At 52.5% G+C, this 17,528-nt stretch overlaps 7 protein-coding genes across 7 annotated transcripts; 5 read left to right on the top strand and 2 right to left on the bottom strand.

Annotated features, from left to right (window-relative positions):
• Positions 1-98: 98 nt before the first annotated feature.
• On the top strand, positions 99-4,674 carry J4E83_001783 (uncharacterized protein; the record flags this gene model as incomplete). Its single annotated transcript, XM_049328736.1, has 2 exons — positions 99-161; positions 214-4,674. The coding sequence occupies 2 exons, from the start codon at positions 99-101 to the stop codon at positions 4,672-4,674; spliced, it is 4,524 nt and encodes a 1,507-aa protein (XP_049191708.1).
• Positions 4,675-5,596: 922 nt separating this feature from the next.
• On the top strand, positions 5,597-6,492 carry J4E83_001782 (uncharacterized protein; the record flags this gene model as incomplete). The annotated part of the gene is made up of 2 exons (XM_049328735.1): positions 5,597-5,601; positions 5,862-6,492. The coding sequence occupies 2 exons, from the start codon at positions 5,597-5,599 to the stop codon at positions 6,490-6,492; spliced, it is 636 nt and encodes a 211-aa protein (XP_049191707.1).
• A 534-nt stretch (positions 6,493-7,026) lies between these two features.
• On the top strand, positions 7,027-7,779 carry J4E83_001781 (uncharacterized protein; the record flags this gene model as incomplete). Its single annotated transcript, XM_049328734.1, has 2 exons — positions 7,027-7,207; positions 7,286-7,779. 2 exons carry the CDS (start codon positions 7,027-7,029, stop codon positions 7,777-7,779), a joined length of 675 nt encoding a protein of 224 aa, XP_049191706.1.
• A 350-nt stretch (positions 7,780-8,129) lies between these two features.
• On the bottom strand, positions 8,130-8,721 carry J4E83_001780 (uncharacterized protein; the record flags this gene model as incomplete). The annotated part of the gene is made up of 2 exons (XM_049328733.1): positions 8,130-8,497; positions 8,550-8,721. The coding sequence occupies 2 exons, from the start codon at positions 8,719-8,721 to the stop codon at positions 8,130-8,132; spliced, it is 540 nt and encodes a 179-aa protein (XP_049191705.1).
• A 328-nt stretch (positions 8,722-9,049) lies between these two features.
• Positions 9,050-11,317, top strand: J4E83_001779 (uncharacterized protein; the record flags this gene model as incomplete). The annotated part of the gene is made up of 3 exons (XM_049328732.1): positions 9,050-9,062; positions 9,109-9,256; positions 9,310-11,317. The coding sequence occupies 3 exons, from the start codon at positions 9,050-9,052 to the stop codon at positions 11,315-11,317; spliced, it is 2,169 nt and encodes a 722-aa protein (XP_049191704.1).
• Positions 11,318-11,925: 608 nt separating this feature from the next.
• J4E83_001778 (uncharacterized protein) lies at positions 11,926-12,618 on the top strand (the record flags this gene model as incomplete). Its single annotated transcript, XM_049328731.1, has 1 exon — positions 11,926-12,618. One exon carries the CDS (start codon positions 11,926-11,928, stop codon positions 12,616-12,618), a length of 693 nt encoding a protein of 230 aa, XP_049191703.1.
• Positions 12,619-12,835: 217 nt separating this feature from the next.
• On the bottom strand, positions 12,836-13,884 carry J4E83_001777 (uncharacterized protein; the record flags this gene model as incomplete). The annotated part of the gene is made up of 4 exons (XM_049328730.1): positions 12,836-12,981; positions 13,033-13,423; positions 13,587-13,747; positions 13,797-13,884. 4 exons carry the CDS (start codon positions 13,882-13,884, stop codon positions 12,836-12,838), a joined length of 786 nt encoding a protein of 261 aa, XP_049191702.1.
• Between the last annotated feature and the right edge of the window lie 3,644 nt (positions 13,885-17,528).

The raw sequence follows: 17,528 nt of genomic DNA, 5'->3' as shown, positions 1-17,528 counted from the left end.
CCTCCGATGCATATATGAATAAGCTGAGAACTCCGACGCGCGACACCAAGCCGAGCCTCCTACGCGCCAGAACCTGTTCGGCCTGCAAGTCCTGCAGAATGTCTAAGATTCCCGCGCCGGCTGTCGAGGCTGGGCCTGAGGTGCCCGAAGTCGAAACTGAGGTAGCTACAGCTCGCACCAGACCGCCATGCGACGGTACTAACGACGACACAGCATCTCGGCTTCAAGGTCCTCAACCAGGGCAAACAGGGCCCCAAGAAGGTCAAGATCCTGCCCCGGCCATGGCCCGCCGATAATCTGCCGCCTGCGTGCGCAAACCTCCTCTCCGTCGCCTCCAAACCCGCCCTTCTCGCTGCTGCCGGCCCCAACATCCTCGTCATCGCGTCCACAGACTCCGTGCGCAGCGCCTTCCAGAACAAGACCATAGCCGATGACATCGCAAACGCCGATGACCCGCGTCTGGAAGAGCGCGACATTGACGTCGTAGCAGACTTCACGCCCGATATCACCATCTCCACTCCCAACCTCCGCCATGTCGCTTTCTCTGCCGATGGAGATTTCTTGGTTACATCTGATGAGGCCGACGGCGGCGTCGCTGCGTACAATGTTGCGAGTGTCGTTAGCCAAGGCAAGAAAGACGCGGACACGAAACTGGCGACCGACGCACCCGTTCGCGCTCTCCTCCCAAACCCCTCCCCCGAATTCGAACAATACTTCGCCATAGTCCTCGATAACGGCAAGCTCGAGATATGCGATGTGGAAAAGGGTGTCAAGAAGACGATTCGAGAGGCACACGTCAACTGCGCCGCTTGGAGCGCGCGTGGAAAGGCGGTAGTCTCTGGCTCTATTGACGGCACCTGCGCTATACACATGACCGCTGGAGACCTCAGAGGTATCGTTCCGCGACCTCCAGACGTGGATGAAAACTACGAGGTGACCGGCGTGTCATGGCTGAAAACTGAAGAGTTCCTTGCTGTCTACTCTCTGAAGGACCAAGACCAGGACAACCCGGAGCAAAAGAAGTACAGCGTCATCAAATCAGCCAAGGGCTGGGGATCTTTCACGTACCATTCCTTCGTCTGGGATCCTCTTCCCGAGGCATTCGAAGCTCCACGCCGCCAACTACCTGCACGTATCTCGTCCACACGCCTACAAAACTGGAAGCCCGACCTCGACGACATGCTTATTATCACTTCCTCCCACGCAGACTCCATCGCGATACTTGCCTCCACAAGCAACAAGATCTCCCCGGATCAAGAAACTTGTAACGAGCTCATGATGGTCAACGTGGACGACACGAAGAAGGCTCAGGTGCCGCGAACCGCTTACGGAGACGAGGAAATGGATAGTGTCTTCATTGGTGAGGCGCTTGATCTTTCGAGCAAGGAGAAGATACTGCGCCCCATTCCTGCTCTGGAAGAGATCAATGAGGCGCCGTGGCCGCTTCCAGCATACATGGCTCTAACCCACGAAGGTCTTCTTGCGGCCTGGTGGGTGATGTGGAACAAGTCTATCGAGGCTGGAGAACGCTACCCCGGTCTCATCTTCAAGAGCGAAGCCACACAGCATGCGTCTTCTTCTACTCCGAGGGCATCTACGCCTGCGTCCAAACTCCCGGTCGCTACATCTACCCCTTTCAGCAAGTCCATGGGAACACCCGGCACCCCAGGAACAGCTGGCATCCCCCACTTTGGCAACGCTGGAAATGGATTCGGTACACCAACTCCCGCTCTGATGAAGCCTCAACCGCCCGGCTTTGGAACGCCCGGATTCGGTACTGCTGCTACCAATTTGCCTGCCCCAACCTTCGGTAAACCTGCACAGCCTTCATTTGGTGCTCCATCTTCAATCGGTAAGCCTCCTCAGCCAGCTTTTGGTGCTCCCTCTGCAATCGGCACTCCCGCCAAACCTGCCTTTGGCGCTCCTTCTGCAGTAGGTGCCGGCTCCGGATTCGGCGCAGTAGGTGGAATGGGCGGCAAAGCATCTCCATGGGGAGCGGCATCTCAAACTTCAGAGTCAAAATCCAACCCATTCTCGGCCGCTGCTGGTGGTTCGTCGGGATTCGCCCAATTCAAAACTGCTGGAGGGTCAAACTCCTTTTCGAGCTTTGGAAGCAACAACTCTGCACAAGCTGGCTCCGGGTTCGGAGCACTCGGGCAAGGGCAGCAGAAATCTGGCTTTGGAGGTCTGAAGACAGAGCCAAGCTTTGGTTCTACTGTCACCGTTGGCTCTGGGACTGGATCTTCGCTACCCTCCTGGGCGAACACGCCCGCTCAGCAAAGCAGCTCGATCTTTGGACAGCCAGACAAGTCATCGTTCAATACGGCCTCGTTCGAGTCGAAGGACTCCGATGCGAGCGAGGCAAACGACCGAAAGAGGGACGAAGCTACACCTACACCACAAGCTCAGCCGTCCCAAGGCTTGTTCGGCCTTGCGGGTGGCTTCAAGCTCGGCACTACTTTTGCAAGTGACGGTACAGCTAAGGACGATCCAGCGAAGCCTGCGGCTCCTGCCAACGGTTCCTTCTTCGGCAGTGACTTCTCCAACATGCTAGGAAAGACAGGGATGAAGCCGCCCGCAACCCCAGCGAGCGAAAACCCCCCAAATTGGGTCTCCACGACACCAGCATCCCCGCCAAAGCAGAAGTCGTTATTCCCCAGTGACACTCCTGCAAAGGAGAGTGCAACCCCCAAGGCTGCACCACCTGTGCAAGAGCCCGCTACTCCGGTGGACGACGCACCTTTGCCTCCAGACTTCACCAAGGCTAAGCCGGCGAAAACTGAGGACGCACCTCTACCTCCAGACTTCATCAACACAAAGTTGCCGAATTCGACTAGCGACGATTTGCCTCCGCTCGCTGGTAGTCCTGGCGTTGAGGTGGAAGCACCTAGTTCGTCTGGAGATGTATCTCCCATTGACAACGAAGACGAGGAAGAACATGATCACGATCATGATGACGAGAGTGAAGAGGATGATGATGAGGAAGGCTTCTCTGATGAGGAGGACGATGAGGAGGTTGAAGAAGTCGACGACACATACCCGCCAAACAAGACGTCAAAGCCGCAAGCTGCGAAGGCGGGTACCTGGAGCTTCCAGGACAGTGTGAACCAGTCACGGCAGTTCTTCCCCCCTGCGCCGACTCCTCCCACAATGAAGTCCGGCGCCACATCACAGTCCGGAAGCAGCGCTTCACCAGCCCAGCCTTCTTTGTTCGCTCAGGCCTCGAAACCTGCCGCCAACCAACCATCGTTCTCAGGCTCATCGCTGTTCGGACAGCAACCAAACAAAGGCCCCTTCTCTGGTAAACCCGATCCGTCATCGATGTCTGCGAAACCGAACTTCCCGCCTCCGACGAACCGCGCCCAGGACCTTCGCTCGCCTAGCCCAGCTCGTTCAAGCTCAGCTTCTCGTCTCCGACGAGAACCTTTGGTCGCACCTGGTGCTTCATTGAGCTCATCCATGCAGGGGTCTAAGCCGCCCACGCCACAGCCACAGGTCTCTGATCTTGAAGATGAGGAGGACGAGCGGATACGCGCGCAGCTTGCGCAGCCGATCGAGCCGAGCCGGAACCTGGAGGAGTTTGTCGCATACCAGAACTACACTGGTGGTAAATCACCTAGCAAGACAGGTCACGCCGCTCAGATCGAGTTGATTTACAAAGACATCAACGGTATGGTGGATGCACTTGGCTGGAACGCTCGATCTATCAAGTCGTTTACACAATACCACCTACAGCCTCAGGCTGGTCACCAAATTGATCGACGTATGCTGGATGATGTCCAAGACCAGGGACCTCACGGCTCATGGTTCGAGAACTTCACTTTGTGCGAGATTCAAGCCTTGCGATCTCTTGAAGATCAGCTTGAACAAGAGCTGGATGCAGGGCGGGTACAGGATGTGCTCCTCAAGCTCACACAGCTCGCTCGTCTTCTTCACGACAAGGCCAAGCTCATGACTCGTCTTAATGACATACGCCGCCAAATCATCAATCGCAAGGACCCCGAAAAGGCAGAAGCTCTCCGAAAGGCACCATTGCCAAAGGAGCTTGCCGATGGACAGAAGGCTCTGCGCAACGACTATGCTCAGCTTTTAACGTCGCTACGCAAGGCTGAAGATGCAGTCGCAGTCCTACGCTCGCGTCTGGTGTCCCACAACGCACAGAACGGCAGCACAAAGTCAGTGCCTTCCATGGAGGCTGTCAAGAAGACAGTCCTCAGGTTGGCCAATCTGGCCGAGCAGAAGAACAACGACATTCTAGTCCTAGAGGCCCAATTGCGCAAGGTCGGCCTCGCAGACTCCAGTCGTCCTTCCTCATCTTCATCACGCAACGCTGGTACACCCCGACGGTCACGCGGTACGGATCTCCGCCGCAGCATTGCCGATACGCCTTACGCCACCCCGCCTACCAACCGCAACAAGATGACCCTGACCGATCTAAGCCGTCGTGCTCTAACTCCCGAAGTTGAGAGCACGCCTACGCCCAGCAAGGGCTATGGCTTGTTCTACACACCCGAAGGCAGTCCGACATCAGGCAAGGAGATCGCGCGTTTGAGCGACCTGGTTGACGACAATATTGATAGCTTGCGACAGACCGCCAGGACAAGGAAGCAGGTCGCTAAGGGTCTTAAGAATGCCCTTCTCGACCGTGGGATCAAGGTCACAAAGGTCAATTGAGTAGTACATTCTGTCGATATCGGTGTTGGATTATGATTGTGTATGATTAAGCGTACTTGTTATCTGGGACGTTTGGATAGCGATTGCATGCATGGGGGATCGAAAAGGAAAATGTAATACATCTTGCATAGATAGAGCATGGGGAAGCGTGAATATTGATTGGCCTTGATTAGCTCACTGACTGACGGTGACTACTTCTCACTCTCACTTTCACTCTTGCTCCCACTTTCCTTGGCGGTCTGCAAACGCGTCGCGAACCCACAGCGCGTCCAAAATTGGAACTGACAGTTCTGTTGCTGCAACTGCTGTCCTCTCAAACTGTTGAAATTGTGACAACACAAACTCCTGCATCTTGCTAATAGCGCTTGTACATTCGAACGTTCCTCCGTTCGAATGCAGCAAAAATAGGTCACGCAACGTCCCTAGCAGCACCTGCCTAGGTCGTCCGCGCGAAGATGGCTCCCGCACTTCCTACGCAAGACTACTACGTCACCTTGGGAGTGCGACCTTCTGCGCTGTACGGCGAGATCAAAGCGGCGTACCGCCGTCTCGCACTATTGCATCACCCAGACAAGAACAACGGGTCTCAACACGCGACCGCAACGACTCAGCTTGTGTGGAGAAGCCACCGTGCTTGGACGAGCGATCCGTACTAACGTCGGGTACAGATCAACGCAGCATGGGAAGTACTCAAAGATGCGTCCACGAGGAGCGAATACGATCGAAGCCGTCAACAACGAACTGCTTCGTACTCAGGCAGCCAACCTTACGCTCCACCTCCAGCCGCACCACAGCCGAACCCTCCGTGGCACCCGCAACGCGAAACACAAGCGCAAAAAGAAGCGCGCGCACAGGCAGAAAGCAATCGGATACGACAAGAGTGGCTCAACTACGAGAGATCTCAGAAAGAACAGATTCGTCAATGTCGTAACACAGTCAAGTCTCTTGAGACCGAACTTGAAGTCCTCAACGAGAAGGTCAACGACAATCGAATAAAGCTGGCAAGCGATAGACTGTCCAAACTGGGCATATCTGCCTTCTTGAGCGACGGACTGAGTGAACAAGAGAAGAGCGAGATCAGACTGGCCACGATCAACGCAGAAAATGCCATTCGGATCAAGCAGACACATCTGGACGAAGCAAGGGTACGGCTCGAACAGCTGAACGATGACCTCGCGAAACGAAAGGATCAAGAAGGCCAAAGGCTTGTGGCTGAGCTGGCTGAGCAGGTCAGGAAAGAACGACTTGCGAAAGAAGAAGCTGAACAACGTGCGAAAAGAGAGCAAGGGAATTCTCGAAGACAGCACAAGAAAGAGATGCGAGAAGCAGAGCTTCGAGCGAAACAGGAAGCAGAGCATCGAGCGAGGCAAGAAGCAGAGCATCGTGCAAGACAAGAAGCAGACTACTGGGCGAGACAAGGAGCAGAGTATTGGGCGAGACAAGCGGCAGAGCATCACGCAAGACAAGCAGCAGAGCATTACGCAAGACAAGCGGCAGAGCATCACGCAAGACAAGCAGCAGAACATTACGCAAGACAAGCGGCAGAGCAGCGTGCAAGACAAGAAGCAGAGCAGCATGCAAGACGAGAAGCAGAGCAGCGCGCAAGACAAGAAGCAGAGCAGCGTGCAAGACAAGAAGCAGGGCGTGCAAGACAAGAGGAATCGAGGAGGCGCACGACCGGCTGTGACCACAATACATTGTGGGTCAGAGTTGAAGGCCAACATACTTGTGCACTCTGTACCCGAACACTTGACGCATTCGCAATGCAATGTTTCGGTTGCAGTACCAACGCGTGTGTATCATGCGGACAAATCTTGAGAAGTGGAGGCAACACGTGTGCACCACGATGACGGGACTGCGCAGGGTTGAGAAGAGCTCTTCTTCTGGCGTGATGGTAGTGTTGATACCTTGGGGAGATGTTATAACAAGCATGGCTGGAACTGAGAAGCAATCTGGGTGTGAGATGGAAAGTACTTGGGCGTGGATAAGGTTGGAGGTCAAGTTGCGACACCTATACGCTCACCAAATGCTGCTGCAAGCTTTCGGGTTACTACGATGTCAGTTATATATAAATCTCAGGACGCGGAAGGTTTGGGTGGGATATTGGAAGGGCCTCGATCGATCGGTGTCTGGTTCCACTTTGGTACCCCACTTTCGGCCCTTCCCTACGTCAAGGTTGGTGTGGGGCAAACAGCTCATCGCATGCATGTAGCAAGATGCGACAGAACACCACCATAGCTCTACTTCTTCATTGCCTCATTGTCTGACCTCTTACTACTGTCCCACCTCCTCTATTCAATCCCCACCACTCAAACCACTAACCACAACATCCATACAAATTACAAACCCAAAATGTCGGAAAATGCTACCGAGATTGTGTACATTCCCATGAAAGCCGGTCTCGATCTCTCATCCGGCGAAGCAAAAGAAACATGGGAGTCAACCCTGAGCACTATTGCCAAACAGCCCGGTTTCAAAGCATTGTACTGGGGTCGACAGATCGAGAACCCAGATACCGTGCAAATGGCCGTGGGTACGTAACCCTTCATGTCTTATTCGATAGGTCGCTGCGCAAGTGGTGTCACTTTGCACTTTCGCTGACCGAATGTAGAATGGGAATCCATCGAGGACCATAGAACATTCGAAAAGACCCCAGGCTACCAACCTTTTCTGGCCACAATCATGGAAAAGCTTGCATCTGGCGACGACCCAACGATCTTCCACATCAACTTTCCCACTTCTCACTCTGAAGGCGATAACCCATTTACCATGCCCGTAACCGAGTGCGTAAACGCATTCTTCACCTCCGATTACAACCAAGAGGAATACACCTCCCAGTTCTCTACTTTCCGCACCATGGCAATCGAGATACCTAATGCTGAGACCAAAGGAGTGATTGGTGGATGGAGTGTTGAGCCGCATCAGCAGGAGAGTTTGGGTGAGGGTGTCGATGGGAAGTTGTTTGCAGCGTTTTTCGGATGGCCGAGTGTAGAGGCGCATATGGAGTTTCGTAAGACTGAGGAATTTGGGAAACTTATTCCGTATCTGAGGGGCGGGCCGAAGGGGCTGAAGGTTTGGCATGTTGCGTTCCAACAGTACAAGTAGAGTTGATGCATGACTGTACTGAGGGTGGGAAGCGCTCTGAGATATATAGATCTGACTTGCACTTCCTATAACTCAGAACCAGACAGACACAGATTTGGACAAATTGTATGTCGGTGTCAAAACACCGGGTGACGGATGTCGTGGGTACGACGGTTTCATCCCCTTGCTTGGAATTCGATCTTAGAAATAGTGGCCAAGACATTGGTGTATATGTTGTAAGCCGCAGTGTGATAAATATACTTTTCTGGGTATATCCACGACACAGCTCTAGATCCATGTCGATTCTTTTATCATTTGCTCCCAAACGCCTGATTCCTTCAATTACTCCGATCCATGCATTTCTCATTCGCTCATGACATGCCCTTAGGCGGGAAGCTAGACTCCTTCTTGAACCCCTCCTTTGAGATTCTGGAAAACTTGAGCGTGGCCAGCTGAGCCCACTCGCCGTTCCACTCCTTCAGCTTCTTCAGGTTTAGCTCGTCTTCAAGGTCTGGTACCCAGAAGCCAGCAGCATACTCGTCTCGCTCGGTGTTCTGGTGGATCTCTAACAAATTTTGACGCGTGCTTGCTGGTCGTCCTGGACGACGAGCTGCCTTCAGTTGGGCCAGCTCTTCGTCATCGCGACCTAAGTAATCCTCAATCATGGCCTGGATCTCCGGTACGCTGAGTGGTGCAACATGCTCCGCGGTATATGATTGGAATGATTTGACTCGATTAACTATCACTAGTTAGCGATAATACAGTCGATCGATTGCAAACATAACGCATACCGTATGTTCGATTTTGATCTTTTCGTTGTCTGAAAACGCGATTGAGCTTTTCGTCTCTCTGCGCTGCGCTCTGTAACCGCTTGGTATCCCGGCTGCCCTCGTGCAGATTGGGGTTCTTTCCCTTCTTCTTCGTGATCTTCTTATGCACCTTGTCGAGACGATTGCTGACCATTTTGAAAGTTTGACGTTTTGTTTGGTGTTGGTGTCTGCGCAAGAAATTTTGGATATCCATCGGCGCTCGGCGATCGCGACCACGCTAGCCGTCGGAGGCGGACTAGTGCATATGTTAGCGGGGCGCGTTCCTGTCATCTCGTGTACCCGCGATCAATGACTGCTCCACACTATCGATGTGAACGCGCTCCCTTTTCTTTTTCGCTTGATTCCCAGTGCATAAGGGCGTTTCTCCTCTCGTCACCAGACTGCGAAACCACCATGTTGCGGTAGCTGTTGCTTCTCTGCCCGTTGTATAGGACGGACGCGTGAGCGGCAAAGGGTACAAGATGGGCATCTCAGGTTGGTACACCCAATCATCCGGTCTCCAATACTGACAGCCGAACAGGCCTCCTTCCGCTACTCAAGTCGGTTCAGCAACCATGTACCCTCAAGAAATACGCCGGCAAGACGATAGGCGTCGACACGTATGGCTGGCTCCACCGCGCTACCGCGACCTGTGCGATTGACCTGGCGCTCGAAAAGCCGACGACCAAGTATGCGTTGATGCGTCCATGGATGACGAGTATTTGCTGACCTTAATCCCTAGATATGTCGACTTCGTTATGCACCGCGTCCGCATGCTCATCCACTTTGGCGTCACCCCCTACCTAGTATTCGACGGAGACAACCTACCGAGCAAAGCTGGCACAGAGAAAGATCGAAGGGAACGAAGAAAGGAGGGCAAGAGGCTCGGACTGGAACTCCTCAAGGTCGGAAAGACAGCACAGGCGCAACAGGAATTGCAGAAGAGCGTGGACGTGACGCCGGAAATGGCGCGGATGGTCATCGAAGAACTGAAGCAGCACAACATCGAGTACGTCGTCGCGCCTTACGAAGCTGATTCGCAGCTCGCATACCTGGAGCGGAAGGGTATAATCCATGGGGTCCTGTCCGAGGACTCCGATCTACTCGTCTTTGGCGTCAAGTGCCTGATAACAAAGCTGGACAAATACGGAGAATGCATCGAGGTCAACCGGAATCACTTCACCGCCTGCAGGGAAGTCAGCTTTGTGGGATGGTCCGACGCCGACTTTCGAAGAATGTGCATTCTGAGCGGTTGCGATTATCTCTCAGGTATTGGTGGACTTGGCCTGAAGACTGCCCATCGAATGTTGCGGAAACACAAGACTGTCGACCGTCTCGTCAAAGCTGCGCAATACGACGGCAAGCTCAAGGTGCCCGCTGGTTTCTTGGAATTGTTTGACCAGGCTGAGAAAACCTTCCTTTACCAATGGGTCTACTGTCCGGTCGCCAAGCAGCTGGTCAATCTTACGCCACTCGATGAAGGGGTCGATCTTGCTGATATGCCTTATATTGGAGAGGAGGTACCTGCACACCTCGCCATGGGTGTTGCAAGTGGTGACCTATATCCACGCACAAAACTTCCGATGAGCATCACGAGCAACAGTAGGCCTGGCAGAAAATCGTTTGGTCCCTCTCGGAGAGCCTCGACACTTGTTCAGACACCCGACGCGAAAGGCTCGAAGCCGATAGATTCGTTCTTCAAGCCTAAGCGTACGCCATTGGCCGAGTTGTCGCCCAATGTTTTCACACCCTCACCCAGTCAGCAAGTATTGCTGGAACAACAGAGAGAGTCTAATGGATGGGCTGCAGTGCCTGCTCCGATTTCCCGTTTACGGCCTAACCCTCCTACGCCTAGTACGGCGCCTCAACCACCACGACGCACCATGACTGATCCAACTGCGGGTAGACGTTCGGTTCCGCATCCTTCTAAGAGACAACGACTGTGCTCAGATTCTGTCTCCGAGACACTCGCCGCTGGCGACGAGGGTGTTGTACGGAGCCAATTTTTCGCACCTTCTATACCAGAACCAAGCCCAACCTTACACCGAGAGAAGAGTAGGAGGAAGACCGATCAGGACTTCGAGCTCTATTCGGATGACTCAATACAGGAGGTTATGGCCGAAGTGGCTGATTTAGAGCAAGCGGCGTCTGCCCCTAAGAAGAAGCTACGGGTCTTCAGTGATACACAGTCCAGCTTTAGGAGCGAATCACAGTCGACTGTCTTCTCCAGGGGCAGCACTGCGCAGTCACAAGATACTATCGGCACTCTCACGCCGGCATCTTCCCCCGAGCCCGAAACGGCCTTTAGCGCTGCAATCGCATCCACAATGAGTGAGCTGCGATCAAAGTTCACATACAAGTCTCCCTCACCAGCACCGGGTATGCCAAGAGCTAGTAAGAGCCGTCTGAACCGTCGGCCCACTGAGGCATGGCAACCAACGCCGCCATCTCAAGCTTCTGCTCTTACAACCTTTTCGGCGCCCGATGAGGAACCCATCATCCCTGGAACACCGTCCAAGAAAGATGTAGACGTGAAACTTGCAGTCTCTGCTTGGGCGGCTGTAGAGGCGGCTATAGAGGCCGAGGTAGTCATAGCCGCGAGCTCACCGCCTCCTATGACGCCTGCGAAGAGGAGGAGATCATCGCTGAAAGGGAGCGAAGACCTCCTTGTTCCGGATAGCGAAGCCGAGAGCGAGTGCTCACCCCGAAAACCGTTGTTTAACCTTAAGCGATTTGCATTTCCTGGTTAGTCTCGCTTTGCATTGCGAGTATTTAGCATATCATTACATGAGCGTACGACTTGCGGTATTGATGGCGTTTTTGCGGCTAAGCGCGTTTTTGGTGTTTGCAAGGTTGTTACGATCACGACCATGGCAGGCGAAGGCACACGAGGTGTCAGAACATGTATCTTCATTTGGTAGTATACCCTCAATACCTATCTGTTTTAATGATAGCTGGCTTGACTTTGCGCGTCTATGTGCAACAGTTGGATGTGCCCAAGACCCTCTAACTTACAGACAAAGGCAAAGCAGTCGGCCCTCACGGTACTTGACTTCTAATTCGCAACAGTGTCCTCGATCTTTGACGTCTCGGAACAAAGCATCTTCGCCATAATCACTTAGTGGATCTACTCCAACCTCTGTGGTTCTTTGGTATGGCTTTGTTTGCGACTATGTTGGCCGCATGCGGCGGTCCACACAAGACAGGGCTATTTAGTTCGCGCCTAGTATCCCGTCTACGGTCCAGAATTACAAAGTTATTCGCCAATCTTCGGAACACAATTACTTTGTGACACCCAATCGAACTCAAGACCAAGCCGCTACTCGATCTCGGTCTCAGTCATTGAATAATCCACGCTATGCCTCCAAAAATCATTGCCACCGCGGCTTCTACCCGAGAGAGACGAGCAGGAGTTCGCGAAAGTCTTAACGAGGATACTTTGCGGAAAAGCCAAGAGGCTGCGGCTAGAAAGAGGGCCGCCGAGGAGGCAGCGCTGCGAAAGCCAAAGTCACCTTCACCTAAACCAAACTCTGGCCCTGGAGCTAAGGAGAGGGGAGGCGCTAGGGCTATATGTGTTCTTATTAAAGGCACGAAGTCTGGACCGCAAGGTGTGAAGAAGCCTAGAACTACTGGCAATAGAAAGACGGGGGCCAAGCAACAGCAAAAGAACAACACAAAGAAGACAAAGGGTGGCAGAGTAGCAAAGAATAGCGGAACCAAAGGTAGAAAGGTCAAAAAGGAGGCGGATATGGCTGCTCACGACTCGGACGACAGTGAGTTGGAAAGCGCCGAGAGTGTCACGACAGCAGAACCTGCTGTGCCGGCTACAAAGAGAAAGCAGGCTAGTAAGGCTAAGGGAAACAAAACTACCAAGGCCAAAGCTACTACGACGAAAGGGAAGAAGAAGACTCCATCGCCCAACAGAGAACGTGTTGTCAAATTCCGTACCATCAAAAAGTCACAGTCGATTGAATCGTCTGGGGAGGAGGGCCGTGTTGAGAGTGATGGTGAACAGGATCATGAGGATGATGACATGTCATTCGCGAATTGATGCATAGTAGATTGCTTGCTATAAACTAATGATCTATAGATAGAAAGCGAATGAAAAGATTACCCTAGCCATGATGCTGAGTTTTAATATGCAGTGGTGTTGAGGTATCTCATAAGTGACGATAGTCTGATGCAGTACCAAGCTTCAATGAAAGTCAGTGTTTCGGGAAACACAGAGAACCTGCGAGGCTGAGCAATGGGAAAGTGTCAATGCGGCTTTAGTCAAGCCTAGTAGCGACGAAGTCTTCGACAAAGTCCCAGGCAATGTGGTCTTCGTCCTCGTCGTTTTCCTCAACCCATGCTTTCATAGTCATGTTGCGGGGGGTGGGGTGGACCCAGGTGCTGTTGAGTACAGTATCGATTGCTAGAGGAATATTAGCACTAGTTAGCCAAGGGGGATAAGAACAAGACTTACGCAACAACACTTCCATACCACTAGCCATTCGGAATAGCGCGGCCTGTGCGATAGGCTCAAGCTCAGAGCGCTTCTTAGTTGCTGGACGCACATCTGGGGCGCCGTTCTTGTAGATTTGCGCAGTCTGGTTATTGATACACTGACCATGAGGATCGTTGTGAGCTTGACAGTATTGCACTCCATTTGCGGCCGGATTACCGAAGCCCACGATGAACTGGCAGGGCTGGCTGTTGCATGTGCCGGTGGTGTATTGTTGGATGATACGACCCTGACGATCGTTGTGCCTGTTGATGACACACTTGGTGACTTGACCACCCGCATCGGCATCAGAGGTACTGGCGAATGGATATTCGTCGCAGTTCTCGCCAGCACGTGGATTGCCACCGCGCGTCTATAAGTGGGTCAGCGAATCCTTTGGAAAGTTCATTTAAGGAAAATACTGAACACCCTGGAGTCTACATCAAGATGAAGAAGACGCAAAGTAGGTGATCCAACATCAACGTAGACGTCAGGGTGTTCAGTCCTTCTTTTGAACGAAGTGGAGGGAGACTTACGCTGCAACGGTTAGGCCTAGGAAGACAGCCAGCTGATCTTTGACGGGCTCTTCCGATAGCACTGTCACGATTTCCAGTACCACCATAGCGGTCATAGTGCAGTGTTACTCCGAACGATGGGCGAGTGCAGTAAGCGCCCCAGCACATGTTGTTGCAGATATCTGAGCTAAGTTGAGTATAAATCGCTTTCAAGAATCCAGGGACGTTTACCTTGGAGGTTGTCGCCACAGTTGAAGATCATGCCGGGTGCGGCGAGCCCGGAGGCTATCAGACCAGAAATCAGGAGAGTCTTGAACATGATGGCTTGTGTAGTAAGGTATTCAAGTGTTTGAAAACGGCTGTTGTGTGGAATACATGATATCGAGGCTGCCTTCTATATACTCATCGTGGCCCCCATTTACATGCCCATGTCAACCCTGCCCAAGTATTGGGAGGCCTCTTCTGTACTCACAGCTGAACATAGTCAATGCAATCGTATGATCGAATTCTTGAACTAGTTTCAAAACCTTGCCAATGATCTGCAGAACCGCAGTTGGAGCCGCTTCGGGTAGAGATTACAAGGATGGGGCGGAAATTGATCTGCTTGTAGTTGTCGTATACGACGGCCTGAGATGGCGGGCTTAATCTCACCGGTATAGCAACTTGGACGGCGATTACCCGAAGGGTTTCTGCGAATAAGCCGTAACTCGGCATATATCTGCCTTGTCATCGAGATCATGGTCGAAACTGGCCAATGCCCTTGATTCCATGGTATGTAGTACAGCTGATAAACTTAACAGGTCAGCAGTAGTTGACTTAACCATGTCTACAAATGGTACAACCTTCGATTATAGGACTAAGTCGTCAGCATACTGAGACATTTTCATCGGACAGGCCGAGAGAAAGCGAACTTGTCGTACATTACTGTCAAGACGTGCGGGAAGTAAGAGGCTGTAGATGAACGGGAAGGCTCGGCCCGCCAGTGAGATCTCCAATGACAGCCAATCTCTGACATCATACCTAGGTAGTGTGCAGCACCACACATAAGCTTGGTGCGACCCTGCCCCACTTGTGGCTTCTCATCGTACCTCGCATCATCGCCTTACGCCCGGCTGCGACGCTGAATTTGAGCAATACTAGTGTACGCAGGGCCATCTCTGGTCACAAGGCTCGCCCCATCATAGCGCTCCTCGTCACGCATTCGCAGTTGCCTGAACTGACCCAGCTGGAAACTACGGCTGAGACGTGGTTTCTATCTACCCGTCCACCTCATCCACACCAACTCTTTGCCCTCAATCAGACCACTCAACACAATATGTCTTCCACAAAGGACCTCGCGAAAACACTCCCTAAGAAAGCGCCGAATACAGAATACCACCGCGCCACACTGAATGGTCTAAATCGTTTCAAGTTTGCCATCTTCTACACAGCTGCTCTAGACACAGCAGACAGCCAACGGCTTGAAGAAAGCATCAACACGGGCGAGCTCAGTACGGGGAGGTCTAAATTCGCTCCACAGCCAGATTTCAGCGGTCGCTCGTTGCGAGACGTTTATGACTACTTCATCGAGCTACGCGACCAAGACGATACCATTCATCCGCTCTACTTCATTGTAGCCGACCAAAAGGACTTCGACAACAAAGGAGTCTTAGTCGTTTTGCTCAACTCGAGCCAAGACGAGGAAGACGTTCCGGGCGTTGGACGTTGCAACAATGTCGAGGCGGACTCATGGGGTTCCAATATCGATATCGGTAACCAAGATTGGTTCGATCTGAAGGAACGGGAGGCTGAGGAGTGGGGTGGGGATGACCCGTATACGGATGATGACGACAAAGATGACAAGGCAACGCAGGGGCCTGCCACTTCGGATGCGTCGCTCAAGAAAGTGTACGGGTGGTATAGCTTGGTACAAAAAGGTACCTAACGCATGTGCTCATGTACAAGACTTTGCACGTTAGCTAACTCTGCATAGCCGTACCCATCAGCTCCATGCTCGAGCCATCATGGGCGAAGATGAAGAAGACAGAAGAGTCTCGCTTCCAGATGCTCGGGAACTGGCATTCTTCAAGCGATCCTTGGGCCGATATTCGTAGAGCGCATCCACGACAATGTGCTTTCAGACCTACCGTCCATCGAAACATCATCTTGGTCGCAGAGAAAGAGGATGCCGATGATCCCGAGGGCATGTCTCTTGTTCGCTTGAAGTGGGATGGAAACACCGATGGCGTCGAAGATGCGAGCCCAGCGCTTATGCCGGAAGTTGAGATATTAGGCAAGATGAGCGCGGGCAAGGCTTTGGAAGAGGCCGATCGAGCGGCGCAATAACTCAACACATTGTCAGTAGCATCACTATGTGTGCTGGGATCACACGTTTCTGACGGAGCGTTGCAATCGATGAATGATAGCTTATCCTATACTAGTAGCCATGTTTCTACATAACTACATACGATGGCTGATAGTGTTCCGAAAGGTACCTGAGACTCCTTAGCCGAGTCGAACTATGATGTGTACTGTGATGTTAACATTAACGCTGCCGTCAAATAGCAGCTTCCAAACGGTAAAATTCGATCACGCGATAAGACAACGCGTGCGCCTACCCTAACCAACGCATCAGTCACGAAATGGAAGAAGTGCCAAAGGCGGTCATCCCCCTCTAAAGATTGGACGGTATAGCCACCACGGTCTAACTGACAGCTTCAAGATAGCGATGTGGATCAGTGAGCCACGGCTTCTCGTCTGCCGAACGGGATAGTGGCGACGTGAAGAATGCCCATAGTAGGTCGTTCACGAAGTCTCCGTGCATTTCGGCTGCCGGGTCGCGTAGCTCGTTCGACAGAGTTGGCCGTGCTATAACCCATATGTCAACCAGGAGATTCCTTATCAAAGTCCCCTTGGATGTTCCAACATAGACCTCCTTCACCAGGCTGAGACTTGGATATCTCCCGGCACACGCGCGCTGCGTCATGCTTGATATGACTGCATTACGAAACGTGGTATCGAGCAACTTGATCCCTATGAGGAAGGCCCTCACTAAGGTTTGCCACATATGCTTTATGTCCGTTATATGTTCCATCTGCTTCGTATACAGCCAAGTGAGGTATGTTCTGAACGTGGCGGCGGTATGACCGTCGATGCGAATTGGTTTCTTTTCGACGTCGATCGCGACGATACCGGCATCGTTCTTGAAGAAGTCTGAGGTCGCACACGCCAGCTTCTGGTGAATATGAAAAATCTCGTCCTCGACTTGGACGGCGATCGTTGTGCCCGTGAAGCTGATCTTTTGTAAGTTAACGCCATTACCAGAGTTTTATAGACTCACTCAGGACCACTATGAACATTAGCTGTTTTTGGGCGTTTTGCAGGGGAAGCCATCCTACCTGGGAACGCGTACGGTAAGTTCTTGCCTGGGTGTTCACAACACGGTTTCCAGGAGACAGAATTGTGGACATGATGTTGCGCAAGCGTACCATGGTCGCTGCGAGCCAGTGTCCGTCTCGTATTACAACACCACTTCAGCAACTCCGCCGTAGGCTAGAAGTACTGCACATCCCTTGTCTAACTTCGCGAGCCAGTATTGCTAGACTTGACGCAGTAGATTGGTGGGACGCCGACATGTCCGAACGATTCGGCGGCATCCTGCCATCTGAAGGATCGAAGGAGTGGCCGGCGCATGTATCGTGAGTTCGGCAGGGTCCTCGAGTAGGAATAGCGATGCTGGTCGTTGTGATTGCGCCAGGTGAGCACTAAGGTGATAGCGAATGAGAGATTTCACATCGCAACATTTGCGGAAGCATCAAGTGGTGCAAATATGACTCTTCATGCGCGGAACCATATGCGTTGAAGTGGGTGAATGGAAGCCCGTGATGGGTAATCGCGGGATGACGCGTCTTCACGCGTTTGCCAAGCCGCTGCTGTACGTCATAGTGCTATCCAGCCGAAGCAAACTCCTGCCAAGGATAGGAT

This window comes from Alternaria metachromatica, assembly GCF_023757995.1.
Source record: "Alternaria metachromatica strain BMP 0045 chromosome Unknown scaffold_3, whole genome shotgun sequence".
In the NCBI taxonomy this organism is placed as follows: Eukaryota; Fungi; Ascomycota; class Dothideomycetes; order Pleosporales; family Pleosporaceae; genus Alternaria; species Alternaria metachromatica.
The sequence above is the reverse complement of the archived record's forward strand: the minus strand, read 5'-3'. Positions and strand labels throughout refer to the sequence as shown.